The sequence below is a fragment of the Salvelinus namaycush genome, chromosome 13, assembly GCF_016432855.1.
Source record: "Salvelinus namaycush isolate Seneca chromosome 13, SaNama_1.0, whole genome shotgun sequence".
In the NCBI taxonomy this organism is placed as follows: domain Eukaryota; kingdom Metazoa; phylum Chordata; class Actinopteri; order Salmoniformes; family Salmonidae; genus Salvelinus; species Salvelinus namaycush.
This window is the reverse complement of record NC_052319.1, coordinates 30,029,068-30,046,490: the sequence shown is the minus strand read 5'-3', so window position 1 is coordinate 30,046,490 and position 17,423 is coordinate 30,029,068. Positions and strand designations below refer to the sequence as shown.

General features: G+C 44.4%; 1 protein-coding gene across 1 annotated transcript; it reads left to right on the top strand.

The window, feature by feature from the left end:
- Positions 1-16,286: 16,286 nt before the first annotated feature.
- LOC120058079 (zona pellucida-like domain-containing protein 1) lies at positions 16,287-17,423 on the top strand. The gene has a single exon (XM_039006556.1). It carries the CDS (start codon positions 16,287-16,289, stop codon positions 17,421-17,423), a length of 1,137 nt encoding a protein of 378 aa, XP_038862484.1.

Here is a 17,423-nt window from a genome sequence, read left to right as displayed (position 1 = left end):
AGCTGTCCGTCTGCCCAGCGCCATCTGAGCAGCCCGTCTGCCCAGCGCCATCTGAGCCGCCCGTCTGTCCAGCGCCATCTGAGCCGCCCGTCTGTCCGGAGCCGTCAGAGCCGTCCGCCAGTCAGGAGCCGCCAGAGCCGCCCGCCAGTCATGAGCCGCCCGCCAGTCATGAGCCGCCCGCCAGTCATGAGCCGCCCGCCAGTCATGAGCCGCCCGCCAGTCATGAGCCGCCCGCCAGTCATGAGCCGCCCTCCAGTCATGAGCCGCCCTCCAGTCATGAGCCGCCCTCCAGTCATGAGCCGCCCTCCAGTCCGGAGCCGCCCTCCAGTCTGGAGCTGCCATTTAGTCCGGAGCTGCCATTTAGTCCGGAGCTGCCATTTAGTCCGGAGCTGCCATTCAGTCCGGAGCTGCCATTAGTCCGGAGCTGCCCTTCAGTCCGGAGCTGCCCTTCAGTTCGGAGCTGCCCTTCAGTCCGGAGCTGCCCCTCTGTCTTGAGCTGCCCCTCTGTCTTGAGCTACCTCTCTGTCTTGAGCTACCTCTCTGTCTTGAGCTACCTCTCTGTCTTGAGCTACCTCTCTGTCATAAGCTACCTCTCTGTCATGAGCTACCCCTCGGTCATGAGCTGCCTCTCGGTCCAGAGCTGTCCCTCAGTCCAGAGGAGTTTCCTCAGTCTAGTGGGGCCCGTGGTTAGGGTTCCTAGGCCAAGGTCGGCGGCGAGGGTCGCCACTCAAAGGACGCTAAGGAGGGGGACAAAGACAATGGTGGAGTGGGGTCCTCGTCCAGCGCCAGAGCCGCCACCGTGGACAGATGCCCACCCAGACCCTCCCCTATAGGTTTAGGTTGTGCGTTCGGAGTCCGCACCTCAGGAGGGGGGTACTGTCACGTTCTGACCATAGTTCTTGTGTGTTTTACTTGTTTTAGTGTTGGTCAGGACGTGAGCTGGGTGGGCATTCTATGTTGTGTGTCTAGTTTGTCCATTTTTATGTATGCCTGATATGGTTCTCAATCAGAAGCAGGTGTTTGTCATTGTCTCTGATTGGGAACCATATTTAGGTGGCTTGTTTTGTGTTGGGGATTGTGGGTGGTTGTCTTCTGTCTTTGTGTTCTGCACCAGATAGGACTGTTTCGGTTTTCACATTTATTGTTTTGTAGTTTGTAGTGTTCACGTTATTCTCTTTATTAAACATGTTGAACACTAGCCGGGCTGCGTTTTGGTCCTCTCCTTCATCCCAGGAAGAAAGCCGTTACAGTGTAGCACTGAACTCTCTCTCTGTGTTTAACATGTACACCTACTACTGACCTATCTCTGTGTTTAACATATATGTGTAGCACTGACCTCTCTCTCTGTGCGTACAGCATCTATATTACCACTTGTTTCAGATGGAAAGACTTTTAACTCTACATATATCCCTCCATATGGGTCCATGCCAGACCGAGGTTGAAATACATGATTAAATAATATGAATGTGAAAATACAGCATACCAAAAAACAACCTATATTTGAAGAGTTTACATGCCTGCTTGTAAAACCAAATACTCTACTCTACTGATCAGAAATATAACTGCAACATGTAAAGTGTTGGTCCCATGTTTCATGAGCTGAAATACAAGATTCCCAGACATTTTCCATATGCAAAAAAAGCTTATTTCTATCAAATTTTGTGTACAAATTTGTTTACATCCCTGTTAGTGAGCATTTCTTCTTTGCCAAGATAATCCATCCACCTGACAGGTGTGGCATATCAATAAGCTGATTAAACAGCATGATCATCACACAGGAGCACCTTGTGCTTGGGACAATAAAAGGCCACTCTAAAATGTGCAGTTTTGTCACACAACACAATGCTACAAATGTCTCAAGTTTTGAGGGAGATGTGCAGACCACGTGCAACCACACCAGCCCAGGAACTCCACATCCGGCTTCTTCACCTGTGGGATCGTCTGAGACCAGCCACACGGACAGCTGATGAAACTGAATAGTTTTTTCTGTCTGTAATAAAGCCCTTTTGTGGGGAAAAACTCCTTCAGATTGGCTGGGCCTGGCTCCCCAGTGTGTGAGTCTTGGTCCCGTGTGAGGTGGGCCTATGCCCTCCCAGGCCCCCCCATGGCTGCTCCCCTGCCCAGTCATGTGAAATCCATAGATTGGGGCCTAATGAATTCATTTTAATTGATTGATTTCCTTATATGAACTACAACGCAGTAAAATCATTGAAATTGTTGCATGTTGCGTTTATATTTATCTTCTGTATAGATGGTATTTGAAATACATTTGGAAAGTACAAAATCAACAGTAGCTGTATATGTATGTATTGTTCATTAACAGAGCTAAAAGACCTGTGGCTAAGTGTTATTTAGTGTTTAGAAGAACATGTGTTAACAGAGGAGGTGGTGTGAGTGTGTAGAGAGTCTCTCTCGCTCTCTTTCTCCTGCCTCACACATACAGTTGAAGTCGGAAGTTTACATACACCTTAGCCAAATACATTTAAACTCAGCTTTTCACAATTCCTGACATTTAATCCTAGTAAAAATGCAGTGTCTAGTGTCAGTTAGGATTACTTTATTTTAAGAATGTGAAATGTCTAGTACAGAGAATGATTTATTTCAGCTTTTATTTCTTTCATCACATTCCCAGCGGGTCAGAAGTTTACATAGACTCAATTAAGATTTGGTAGCATTGCCTTTAAATTGTTTAACTTGGGTCAAACTTTTCGGGTAGCCTTCCACAAGCTTCCCACAATAGGTTGGGTGAATTTTGGCACATTCCTCCTGACAGAGCTGGTGTAAAGTCAGGTTTGTAGGCCTCCTTGCTCGCACACGCTTTTTCAGTTTTGCCCACACATTTTCTACGGGATTGAGGTCAGGGCTTTGTGATGGCCACTCCAATACCTTGACTTTGTTGTCCTTAAGCCATTTTGCCATAACTCAGGAAGTATGCTTGGGGTCATTGTCCATTTGGAAGACCCATTTGCAACCAAGCTTTAACTTCCTGACTGATGTCTTGAGATGTTGCTTCAATATATCCACATCATTTTCCTCCCTCATGATGCCATCTATTTTGTGAAGTGCACCAGTCCCTCCTGCAGCAAAGCACCCCCACAACATGATGCTACCACCCCCGTGCTTCATGGTTGGGATGGTGTTCTTCAGGTTGCAAGCCTCCCACTTTTTCCTCCAAACATAACGATGGTCACTATGGCCAAACAGACCAGAGGACATTTCTCCAAAAAGTACGATCTTTGTCCCCATGTGCAGTTGCAAACAGTAGTCTGGCTTTTTATGGCAGTTTTGGAGCAGTGGCTTCTTCCTTGCTGAGCGGCCTTTCAGGTTATTTCGATATAGGACTCCTTTTACTGTGGATATAGATAATATTGTACCTGTTTCCTCCAGCATCTTCTCAAGGTCCTTTGCTGTTGTTCTGGGATTGATTTGCACTTTTCCTACCAAAGTACGTTCATCTCTAGGAGACAGAACGTGTCTCCTTCCTGAGTGGTATGGCGGCTGCGTGGTCCCATGGTGTCTATACTTGCATACTATTGTTTGTACAGATGAACGTGGTACCTTCAGGCGTTTGGTCAATTGCTCCCAAGGAGGAACCAGACTTGTGGAGGTCTACAATTTTTTTTCTGAGGTCTTGGCTGATTTCTTTTGATTTTCCAATGATGTGAATCAAAGAAGCACTGAGTTTGAAGGTAGGCCTTGAAATACATCCACAGGTACACCTCCAATTGACTCAAATCATGTCAATTAGCCTATCAGAAGCTTCTAAAGCCATGACATAATTTTCTGGAATTTTCCAAGCTGTTTAAAGGCACAGTCAACTTAGTATGTAAACTTCTGACCCACTGGAATTGTGATACAGTGAATTCTAAGTGAAATAATCTGTCTGTAAACAATTGTTGGAAAAATGACTTGTGTCATGCACACAGTCGATGTCCTAACAGACTTGCCAAAACTATAGTTTGTCAACAAGAAATTTGTGGAGTGGTTGAAAAACGAGTTTTAATGACTCCAACCTAAGTGTATGTAAACTTCCTACTTCAACTGTACCTTGTAAAAGGTTATGAGATGCCTTTTCTTATAGAACAGGGTGGACTGTTTGACCTTAACCCCTCAGTGTCAAAGGTCATAGCACAGTGTGTCCTCAGACATGCATGCCATGTCTGAATTCCGGAATCCATACTATATAAAGTGAACTGTATGTACAGTTATAACATACATCAAAGTGTATCAGAATAACTAAATCAGCAATTTTAACATTCTACACTCTGCAATGTTGAACATTTTTTATTTATTAATTTAACTAGGTAAGTCAGTTAAGAACAAATTCTTATTTACATTGACAGCCTACCCCAGCCAAACCCTAACCCAGACAACACTGGGCCAATTGCGCGCCGCCCTATGGGACTCCCAATCACAGCCAGTTGTGATACAGCCTGGATTCGATCCAGGGTCTGTAGTGACACCTCTAGCACTGAGGTGCAGTGCCTTAGACCGCTGCGCCACTCGGGAACCCAGTCAGGAACCCACTCGGGAACCCACACACGGCCTCCATACTTCCACCATACTGCTAAGTACACCATTAAATAAATACAGTACAGACTCCATGGGTCGGTCCAGAACAGTGGCATGGCTCTGGTTCAGTGTATCTGTGGTAGCTTGGTTATGGCCAAGGCCAGTCCTGGAAGCTACCAGAGCCTGAGGGTGAGGAGTGTTTTATGAGGAAGATCACATCCACGTGGAGGTGGGACACAGTGAGAAAAAGCTCTAATCATGTCCTCTCCCATTTCCCCCAATCACTGTGAAATGGACCAGTAATTTTATTAGAAGGAGGAATAACAATGCTGGAACGTTGTAGCTTCACACTTCAGCTGTGTAGCTCTTCCTGTCTGAGCTAAGGATTTCTGTAGTATAGGCAACAGATAATGGCATACACACTGATATGCGCGCACGCTCATGCACACGCACAAGCATGGGCGCGCACACACGCGCACACACACACACACAGATATCGATATAGCAGAGAACCAAAGTTAGTGAGACTGTGCTGTCAAAGACAATCCCTCAGCTTCACCATTTTACTCAAATTCTTTAAACACATTTTATTACCACTGGCTAAAATGTTGTTGAGCGTGTAAGAAGTTGACACATGACTATACATATTTTGGGAACCATGGATGGATGCACTTGTTCATAATTCACACTTATCTTTCCTCAGTTCTTGGAATATTTATAGCAGGACCCAGGAATGTAAGACACTGCCATCAATAACTAACTAACCCCAGCTAGCTGGGCGGGCCAGCACAATCAGCCTGTCTTCTTTCATCAGCCTCTCAACATCACAACATCACACTGCTAGTGTCAGAGTGCAACACTGTTTAACATTGTTACAGTGACTGTCACAGCATCACACCCTGGTCCATTTAACACAGCAGCCCAAGTGACACCATGGCACCTTGTGTATTTAATATTACAGCTCCTACGACAACATAGCGCCTGGCCTGTGTATTCAGCAGGTGTGGGAGCATGGCTCTCCTAGCTGCTGCAACTACGACAACATCACACCCCTTAGTTTTCAACAGTTGTCACTAGAACCTAGATATTGTATGGATAGACCAGGGGGAACAATTGGCACCACATTACACTGTGTGTGTGTGTTCTGTGTGTGCGTGTGTGTTTTCTTATCTAGTCTTGTTGAGCTAGGGGCAGAACAGATGTACAGGAACGGAGATAATGGGATAAATATCCATTCAGAATTCATTCAGAGAGCCGCTAAACGACGTCATGTGCAAGACATAAGCTCTTCCCTCTGCAACAGGTGCGATGCCAAATGGTTATTTAGCTCTGCATCTTCCTCCGTATCGCTTCCTCTGCCATTCTTTCTCTCTCTCTCTATATTTCCTTCTCTTTCTCTACCAGGCCAAACCTCACAATTACAACACAATGTTGCCACTGTTCTCTCTCTGTCCACAGAGACACAACACAGCTGCACTAAGACACACGGGACTGAGATAGACACTCACCCATCAGTTATGTCATAGAAACACACACGGTGAGATCACTGGCGTACCACACACCCACGCAGCCCCTGCAAGGCAGGGGGGCCCACAAGTGTTTTGGGGGGTTGGGGTCCCCCCCTGAGGTCGGGCCCCCCAGATAGCATATGAACAAGTCATAAGCCATGAATACTTTTTTTAGAATTACAGGCAATTCGTTTTAAAACTGCCTTGCTCGGACCTTGCTGGGGGCCCTGCGAAACTGTGCTACTCCACTAGGTGATATTCACTCACCCTTATACATGCCGTTCGTTTCACAGCTTTTAGCACAAAGCAAGCAAACACATGTATTCAAGTATTAACAGCTAGGCGCTAAAACTGATGTGTAAAACTTGAAAAATAACATTATGTAGAGAAACATATGACAACACACACGCACGCATGCACACAAAACACTCACTCACACACCATGCAACGTTGATTACCCCAGCACTAAGACCAGGTATGAAACTGGCCACACAGTCCAGAAGTGACACCTTAGTCCAGGATTACATTTTGTATGGTGGCGGGTGTAAGAAAAACGCATGATGCCGCTAGCCAGTTGTTGGGGCAAACAGAGTAGACATCATAAAGGCAGGTTTTATTAGCTGTTGGTTGATATGTTCCTGCAGCCCAGGGAGTGAGCTGCTAAATAAATGCGTACAGCTGTTCGGCCGGGCTCTCTAGGCGCGCAGCAGGTGTATGGCCTACTACGCCTGGCTGTCACACACACCCGCTCACATAACAAATAATAACCGCCTCCACACACGGCCCATCCATCACAGTTATGGCCCGGCCCAGAGAGACCGGCACTCACACACTCACACAGGGGTCCCCCCGAGCACACACATACAAACACACAGCACGTGCACGCACAGACACAGAGACACACACACACGCACAGACGCACACACACAAATTCAGACAGGAGGCATGTAAGTGTACACAGCAGTGTGCCTAAAAATGTTGACACACACACCTAAAATACACACACAAACCTTTGCAGACGCAAACACACACACACACACACACACACCACACACCACACACCACACACCACACACACACCACACACACACCACACACACAAACACACACAAACCACCAAACAAGCAACATACAAAATGGTGCCACCAGAGGGCTGCCTCGCTTCTAGTACTTAGGAAACTTTGCAGTATTTTGTTTTTTTAATGTGTTATTTATTACATTGTTAGCCCAGAAAATCTTGAGTACGTGTTAACCCTCACAAGGCTGCCGGCCCAGACGGCATCCCTAGCTGCGTCCTCAGAGCATACGCAGACCAGCTGGCTGGTGTGTTTACGAACATATTCAATCTCTCCCTATCCAAGTCTGCTGTCCCCACATGCTTCAATATGGCCACCATTGCATTCTTGGGTACAGGAACAAAGGTATCTGAACTAAATGACTATCGCCCCGTAGCACTCACTTCTGTCATCATGAAGTGCTTTGAGAGACTAGTCAAGGATCATATCACCTCCACCTTACCTGTCACCCTAGACCCACTTCAATTTGCTTACCGCCCCAATAGGTCCACAGACGATGCAATCGCCATCACACTGAACACTGCGCTATCCCATCTGGACAAGAGGAATACCTATGTAAGAATGCTGATCATTAACTATAGCTCAGAATTCAACAACATAGTAACCTCCAAACTCATCATTAAGCTAGAGGCCAAGGGTCTCAACCCCGCCCTGTGCAATTGGGTCCTGGACTTCCTGACGGGCCGCCCCCAGGTGGTGAAGGTAGAAAACAACATCTTCACTTCACTGATCCTCAACACTGGGGCCCCACAAGGGTGCTTGCTCAGCTTCCTCCTGTACTCCCTGATCACCCATTACTGTGTGGCTATGCACGTCTCCAACTCAAACATCAAATTTGCAGACAACACAACAGTAGTAGGCTTGATTACCAACAACGACGAGACAGCCTACAGGGAGGAGGTGAGGGCTCTCGGAGTGCAGTGTCAGGAAAATAACCTCTCACTCAACGCCAACAAAACAAAGGAGATGATTGTCAACTTCAGGAAACAGCAGAGGGAGCACCCCCTTATCCACATCGACGGGACAGCAGTGGAGAAGGTGGAAAGTTTTAAGTTCCTCTGCGTACATATCACTGACAAACTGAAATGGTCCACCCACACAGACAGTGTGGTGAAGAATGCGCAACAGCGCCTCTACAACCTAAGGAGGCTGAAGAAATTTGGCTTGTCACCTGAAACCCTCACAAACTTTTACAGATGCACAATTGAGAGCATCCTGTCGGGCTGTATCACCGCCTGCTACGGCAACTGCACCGCCCACAACAGCAGGGCTCTCCAGAGGGTGGTGCGGTCTGCACAACGCATAATCTGGGGCAAACTATCTGCCCTCCAGGAACCCTACAGCACCCAGTGTCACAGGAAGGCCAAAAAGATCATCAAGGACAACCACCCGAGCCACTGCCTGTTCACCCCACTATCATCCAGAAGGCGCTGTCAGTACAGGTGCATCAAAGCTGGGACCTAGAGACTGAAAAACAGCTGCTATCTCAAGGCCATCAGACTGTTAAACAGCCATCACTAGCACAGAGGGGCTGCTGCCTATATACAGACTTGAAATCATTGGCCACTTTAATAAATGGAACACTAGTCACTTTAATAATGCCAATTTAACAATGTTTACATATCTTGCATTACTCATCTCATACGTATTTTCTGTATTCTATACTATCTATTGCATCTTAGCCTATGCCACTCTGACAATGCTCATCCATATATTTATACATTCTTATTCCATTGCTTTACTTTGATGTGTGTGTATTAGGTTTTTGTTGTGGAAATGTTAAATATTATTTGTTAGATATTGCTTCACTGTCGGAACTAGAAGCACAAGCATTTCGCTACACTTGCAATAATTGTAACGATCTTTGTTGGGAGAAAGAGAGGAGGACCAAAGCGCAGCGTGGTAAGTGTTCATGATGAATATTTAATGGAACAAAACTGAACACTGAAATACAAAACAATAAAGTGAACGAACTAAAACCGAAACAGTTCCGTGTGGAACACACAGACACGGAAGACAACCACCCACGAAACCCAGGTGAAAAAAGGCTACCTAAGTATAATTCTCAATCAGAGACAACTAACGACACCTGCCTCTGATTGAGAATCATACCAGGCCAAACGAAAAAACCAACATAGAAAAACGAACATAGATAACCCACCCAACTCACGCCCTGACCATACTAAAACAAAGAAATAACAAAAGAACTAAGGTCAGAACGTGACAGTACACCCCCCCCCCCCCCCCCCAAGGTGCGGACTTGGACCGCAAAACCTGAACCTATAGGGGTGGGTCTGGGTGGGCATTTGTCCGCGGTGGCGGCTCTGGCGCTGGACGTGGACCCCAGTCCACCATAGTCTTAGTCCTCTTTAGTGGCGTCCTTTGAGCGGCGACCCTCGCCGCCGACCTTTGCCTGGCAACCCTACTAAAGGACCCCACTGGACTGAGGGGCGCCTCTGGACTGAGGGGCAGCTCCGGACTGAGGGGCAGCTCATGACTGAGGGGCAGCTCATGACTGAGGGGCAGCTCATGACTGAGGGGCAGCTCATGAGGGCTGGTGCGTGGAGGTGGCACCGGATAGACCGGACCGTGAAGGCGCACTACAGGTCTCGAGCACCGAGCCTGCCCAACCCTACCTGGCTGAATGCTCCCTGTAGCCAAGCCAGTGCGGCGAGGTGGAATAGGCCGCACTGGGCTGTGCTGGCGAACCGGGGACACCATGCGTAGGGCTGGTGCCATGTACCCCGGCCCGAGGAGACGCACTGGAGACCAGATGCGTTGAGCCGGCTTCATGGCACCTGGCTCGATGCCCACTCTAGCCCGGCCGATACGAGGCGCTGCTATGTACCGCACCGGGCTATGCCTGCTCACCGGGGACACCGTGCGCCTCACGGCATAACACGGTGCCTGCCCGGTACCTCTCTCTCCGCGGTAAGCACGGGGAGCTGGCTCAGGTCTCCTACCTGACTTAGCTACACTACCCGTGTGCCCCCCCCAAGACATTTTTGGGGCTGCCTCTCGTGCCTGTTGCGCTGCTATGTGCTTGTCGCCAACTCCATTCTCCTGTAACCCTCCTCGCACTGCTTCAGAGAATCCCAGGCGGGCTCCGGCACTCTCCCTGGGTCGACCGACCTTTCTTTTTCGTCCCAAGTTGTCATATAGTCCAGATCTCGCTGCTGCCCGATACCACGCTGCTTGGTCCTTTGGGTGGTGGGTGGTTCTGTAACGACCTTCGTTGGGAGAAAGAGAGGAGGACCAAAGCGCAGCGTGGTAAGTGTTCATGATGAATATTTAATGGAACAAAACTGAACACTGAAATACAAAAACAATAAAGTGAACGAACTAAAACCGAAACAGTTCCGTGTGGAACACACAGACACGGAAGACAACCACCCACGAAACCCAGGTGAAAAAAGGCTACCTAAGTATGATTCTCAATCAGAGACAACTAACGACACCTGCCTCTGATTGAGAATCATACCAGACCAAACGAAAAAAACAACATAGAAAAACGAACATAGATAACCCACCCAACTCACGCCCTGACCATACTAAAACAAAGAAATAACAAAATAACTAAGGTCAGAACGTGACAATAATATCTGCTAACCATGTGTATATGACCAATAAAATTAGATTTTATTTGATTATGGACTAAATGTTCAAATCCTGTTGCATTGGGATTATTTTGATGCAACAATATAGGTACATTTAAGAGCCTACAGTCTGGAGTCTGGAATCTGAAAATATAGATTAACATAATTATAGATTTGTGTTAACATTTTACAAAGTAAAATTAGATAGTCCTATTTTTTCTAAGAGGGTAGTTACAGTGCCTTAAGAAAGTATTCATACCCCTTCACTTTCACATTTTGTTACAGCCTGAATTCAAAATTGATTAAATTGATTTTTTTTCTCTCACCCATCTACACGCAATACCCCATAATGACAAAGTAAAATCATGTTTTTAGTCATGTATAATTTTCATAATTATTCAAAACCCCTGAGTTTAGAAGCAAAGAAGCACCTTTGCCAGCGGTTACAGTTGTAACGGTGTTCCTCCTCCTCTTCATCCGAAGAGGAGGAGCATGGATTGAACCAAGGCGCAGCGTTGTGAAATGACATGATTTATTAAACAAGACGAAAAAACGAACTACACTTGAATAATTAACAAAACAAATAAACGATGTAGACAGACCTGGACGACGAACTTACATGAAACACGAAGAACGCAATAACAGGAAAACTGACTACACAAAAACCGAACGAACAAACATACCGAGAACAGTCCCGTGTGGCGTAACATACATACACTGACACAGGAGACAACCACCCACAAACAAACAGTGTGAAAACACCTACCTTAATATGACTCTCAATCAGAGGAAATGAAAAACACCTGCCTCTAATTGAGAGCCATATTAGGTCACCCTTTAAACCAACATAGAAACAGAAAACATAGACTGCCCACCCAAACTCACGTCCTGACCAACTAACACATACAAAACTAACAGAAAACAGGTCAGGAACGTGACAACAGTGGTGAGTCTTTCTGGGTAAGACTCTAAGAGCTTTCCACACCTGGATTGTGCAACATTTGCCCATTATTCTTTTCAAAATTCTTTAAGTTCTGTCAAATTTGTTGTTGATCATTGCTAGACAACCATTTTCAGGTCTTGCAATTAATTTTCAAGTAGATGTAAGTCAAAACTGTAACTAGGCCACTCAGGAACATTCACTGTCTTCTTGGTAAGCAACTCCAGTGTAGATTTGGCCTTGTGTTTTAGGTTATTGTCCTGCTGAAAAGTTAATTAATCTCCCAGTGTCTGGTGGAAAGCAGACTGAACCAGGTTTTCCCCTAGGATTTTGCCTGTGCTTAGCTCCCTTACGTTTCTTTTTTATCCTGAAAAATTCTCCTTTCCTTAATGATTACAAGCATACCCATAACATGCAGCCACCTATGGAGAGTGGTACTCAATAATGTGTTATATTGGATTTGCCCCAAACATAACAGTTTGTATTCAGGACAAAAAGTGAATTGCTTTGCCACATTTTTTGCAGTATTACTAGTGCCTTGTTGCAAACAGGATGCATGTTTAGGAATATTTGTATTCTGCACAGGCACATAATAGTGTAGGTACATAGTATTGTGTAAAGTAACTACAATGTTGTTGATCCATCCTCAGTCAAGGGGTGTGAATACTTTCTGAAGGCACTGTACATGTAGTTCAAGATGACTGCTATCATATTACATATTGTGCCAGTTTCAGTTGTCTAGGACATGTGATATTGTGTATATCAGTAAAGCCTATTCTATGATCCCTTTTATGGTAAGTATCAATCTTTGTCTTACCTGTCTCCAGGAAGATAATGTTACAATGCAAAGTATCATCACCTTTTATACAACCTCAGAATAAAGCCGCAACAACAATGGTTGACCAAAACATTATACTCTTTCATGTGGATAATACCTACCAGAATACATGGAGCAACAAGCCAAATAAAATTCTTAATTTGCCATAAAAATGTAATTACTCCACCTTATCAATAAAAGCAACATATTCAAATTAATTTTCATTAGCTGTGGTAGCCCTTTATTCCTAAAATATTAACACATCTGGCCAAAGTAGTTATTCAGACTGACCAGATTAGAGCCAACTGTAAGTAATTTGAATTTAAGAACCGTGTTGAATTCCCACACAATGTGAACACCACTGGGCTTTCTGAACTGATACACTCCTGAAAAGCCTTTCAAGCCAGATAACTGTCAAAAGAATTAAGCAGTCAATGATTTATCTTAACAGCAAAGAGATAAACCTCTTTGGGCGGACAAAGATACATCTTAGTGAGCCGAGTCAGAGTCTGGGGTTTAGAGATGATAAGGAACCTGTTCTGGCTTGGGGGAGAAAGTGAGAGGAAGCCTTGAATTCCACAGGCCTGACAAAGCATATCAATTTGTAAAAGCCAGAGGTCATTTGGCGTTACCTCTCACCAGTCAGTCTGAACCTCTGTTAGCTAGCGGCTGGCACAGCTACAGTAACAACAACAAAGAGTCTGAATTGATTTGATATGATATAACACAAAGAAGAACAAACGACCCAAAGTGATGTGTGCACACAAAAACTTCCAACATTTAATTGTTTTGCCGATAGCAGCTACTATTGATGATGGATTTACTTGCAAAAATATGTTATATTGTAGGTGGTAGTCTTAGCTGAATGGACTTTCACATATTGTACAGTAAGTGGCTCTAGGTTTGAGTATCTTCTTTTCTCTCACCTCACTGCAGAAAGGGGTTCTTCGGTTTCAACAATGACCCCTCCTCATCTTCCATCTCGGACAGTGGAGAAGGGTGATGGTGTGTTCATGTTACTAGGACCAGGTTGTGGCAATATTAAGGACATACATTGAATAAAAAGCATGAATGAATCCCAAGAGAAGTTAATACTTTTCCTTCTGTTTAATGTCAAAGTAACATATAGAGCCTTCAGAAAGTATTCACACCCCTTCACTTTTTGCTAATTTTGTTGTGTTACAGCCTGAATTTAAAATGGTTTAAATTGAGATTTTGTGTCACTGGCCTACACACTATACCCCATACTGTCATAGTCGAATGACGTTTTAAGAAATGTTCACTAATGAATAAAAAATTAAAAGCTGAAATGTATTCAACCCCTTTGTTATGGCAAGCCTAGATAAGTTCAGGAGTAAAAATGTGCTTAACAAGTCACATAATAAGTTGCATGGACTCACTCCGTGTGCAATAATAGTGTTTAACATGATTTTTGAATGACTACCTCATATCTGTACCCCACACATACAATTATCTGTAAGGTTCCTTAGTCAAGCAGTGAATTTCAAACACAGATCAAATCACAAAGACCAGGGAGGTTTTCCAATGGTGCGCAAAGAAGGGCACCGCTTGGATAAAAAAGCAGACACTGAATATCGCTTTGTGTATGGTGAAGTTATTAATTACACTTTGGATGGTGTATCAATACACCCAGTCACTACAAAGATACAGGCGTCCTTCTTCTCCGGTGACTGAGTTAAGAAGGACGCATGTATCTTTGTAGTGACTGAGGTCCTTCTTAACTCAGTTACCGGAGAAGTTACCTGAGAAGAAGGAAACCGCTCAGGGATTTCACGAGGCCAATGGTGACTTTTAAACAGTTACAGGGTTAAATGGCTGTGATAGGAGAAAACTGAGGATGGATGAACAACATTGTAGTTACGCCACAATACTAACCTAAATGGCAGAGTGAAAATAAGGAAGCTTGTATAGAATACAAATATTCCAAAAAAATACATAATGTTTGCAATAAGGCACTTAAAGTAAAAATGCAAAAAATGTGGCGAAGAAATTAACTTTATGTCCTGAAAACAAAGCTTAATGTTTGGGGCAAATCCAACACAACACAAGACATCACTGAGTACCACTCTTCATATTTTCAAGCATAGTGATGGCTGCATCATTTTATGGGTATGCTTGTCATCGGCAAGGACTAGGGAGTTTTTTTTTAAGATAAAAAGAAACAGCATAGAGCTAAGCATTGGCAAAATGCTAGAGGAAAACCTGGTTTAGTCTGCCCTCCAACAGAAACTGGGAGAAAAATTCACCTTTCAGCAGAACAATAACCTTAAACACAGGGCTTACCAAGACGACATTGAATGTTCCTGAGTGGCCTAGTTACATTTGGACTTAAATCGTCTTGAAATGGCAAGACTTGAAAATGGCTGTCTAGAAATTATCAACAACCAACTTGATAGAGTTTGAAGATATTTTTAAAGAATAATATGCAAATATTGTACAATCCAGGTGTGCAAACTCTTTGAGACCTACCCAGAAAGACTTACAGCTGTAATCACTGCCAAATGTGATTATAATATGTATTGGCTCAGGGGTGTGAATACTTTGAGATATTTCTGTATTTCATTTTCAATAAATTAGCAAACATTTCTAAAAACATATTTTCACTTTGTCATTATGGGGTATTGTGTGTAGATGGGTGGAAATAAAATATATTTAATACATTTGAATTTAGGCTGTAACACAAAGAAATGCGGAATGTCAAGAGGTATGAATGCTTTCTGAATGCACTGTAACTACCCTCAGAAAACATAGGACTACCTAATTTTACTGTCTCTGCAATAAAATAGTGATCAAATGAATATCTTACATCTGTAGTCAACACAATTCCCAGTTTATTTGATTTTACTCACAATTAACGTTTCCGTAAATTAAGTTAGAGTTGGCTCAGCACCAAAAAAATGTATGGATGCAATAAACACAAAACAATTACAAAAGTCAAACAACAATTCCATCAAGCAAAAACTGTTTTAAGTGGAGGTAAATAATTATAACCTTAACACAAGTCATCATTTAATCTAAGTAATACTTCTAATAGCAAAACCAAGGCTTCCAGAAAGGCTCTGCCGCAGCTTCAAAACAAAATGTCAGCTTCCCTTTCACCTGCTCCTTCCCCTGGGCGGCCACACTTTAAACAAAAGAAACAAGGCTTATAAAGAGAGCCAGTCCCATGTGCATACACATGAGTCAGTGTGTTCTCTCATGAGGCCGTATTAATTGAGTAGTCGTTTGTTTCATTCTTTACAATTTTCTCTCCTCCAAAATGGTAGTGTAATTAGACCAGCTGACCTGGTTCTGAAGGCACTGTACATGAACATTGATGAAATAATCCTGTAGGTCAGTGCATTGTGATCTCGTACTGTATGAGCACATTTGCGTCATAAGAATGTAAAGGTCAGAAGGGTATTGTTGAGACAAAAACAAATTTGGCCATCAAAGTATTGTTTGAGTTTCGTCGCTTACTTCATGAAATATCATATTAGCATGTCAAGGGAACCTATCTGTTAAAGCAAAGCCACAAAGGAACTAGGCCATTGTCTGTTTGATTTCTGAAGACTTAAGGTGTCTTGTGTTTCATGAATTGCCACAAGGTGTAACCATCAAAACAATGCAATTATTTCAATACACAGAGCGGCTTTGACCTTGTTTCTCTCCAATCCCAAGAAGACCTGCATGGCTATAAAAGCAACTCCATACATCTCAATAGAATCAAAAAGCAGGAGACAAACAGCAAAGGACACATTTTAATGTCCCAGTCAAGATATGAACACAGCAAGGAATGCAAAAATGCAGCTTCTCAGCTTTTTCTTTTTGGCGATGATGGTCGCAAAGAGCAGTCAACTACAATTAAGTGACTGTGGATTGAATTTAAGACGCCCAGCATACACTGATATCTCAGTAACTTGCGGCACAAAATCTATTGGTCTGGCTATCCTCATCTGCCCTGCCATTTACACTGGGTACAATGAGTCCCTGCTTATCCTCAACAACATCATGAATGACCCAGCCTGCAAGGGAACCGTGGATAGAAATGTGACTCCACCGGTCTTGAGGTTTGAATTACCCCTCAACACGACCAATTCTTGTGGCAGCCTCTTCAGGACAACCAGCGCTCCAGGCACAGGGATATTTTCTGACTTCTCCAACATCCAGACAGTCAACATCAGCGGTGTGGTCCGATCATATGATCCCACCACAGGGACAGTCACTTACAACACTGAGTTGAAGTATTTTTACTCCTGTGCCTATCCCCTAGAGTACCTGATCAACAACACCCTAATTGATGTGTCAGCATCCTCCATTGCAGTGAAGGACAATAATGGTAGTTTCATCAGCACTTTGAGACTTGAACTCTTCAGTGATGTCAACTACACTACTCCCATGGTCATTCCAAAACTGGGTCTTGAGCTGAGAACCAAAGTGTATGCGCAAGTCAAGGCCACCAACCTGACCACCCAGTACAATGTGCTCCTGGACCGATGCTACGCCTCCATTTCTCCTCTACCCACTAACTCCACTTTCTTCAACCTGTTTGTCCCTTGCAACAAGGAACAGATGACCACCATGCATGAGAACGGGAATAGTCATAATGCCCGCTTCTCCTTCCCGGCCTTCCGCTTCATCGAGCAGCAGAATGAGACCGTGTCCACCTACTTCCTACACTGCATCACCCGTCTCTGTGAGAAGAGCAGCTGCAGTAGCTTCATGCAATGTAACAGCAGGAGGAGAAGGGGTGTTGTTCCTGCTACCGAAGATGGAGTGACAGAGTACAAAACCCTCACCTCCCCTCCCATTACCACTAAAGCAGAGAGCATTGTAGCTTCAAAAGAACAACTCATGGGCAGCAACAACTCTAACTCCACTTCAGGTCTTGCGGTGACAGTGGGCTTCCTGGCCTTCGCCTGCATCATCGCCATTGTGATAGCAGCGGTCTTCTACAAGAGGCTCAACCATTAA

Bases quoted from the DNA above. Each gene is read 5' to 3' on its own strand.
- LOC120058079 (XM_039006556.1), top strand. From the start codon at position 16,287: ATGGTCGCAAAGAGCAGTCAACTACAATTAAGTGACTGTGGATTGAAT.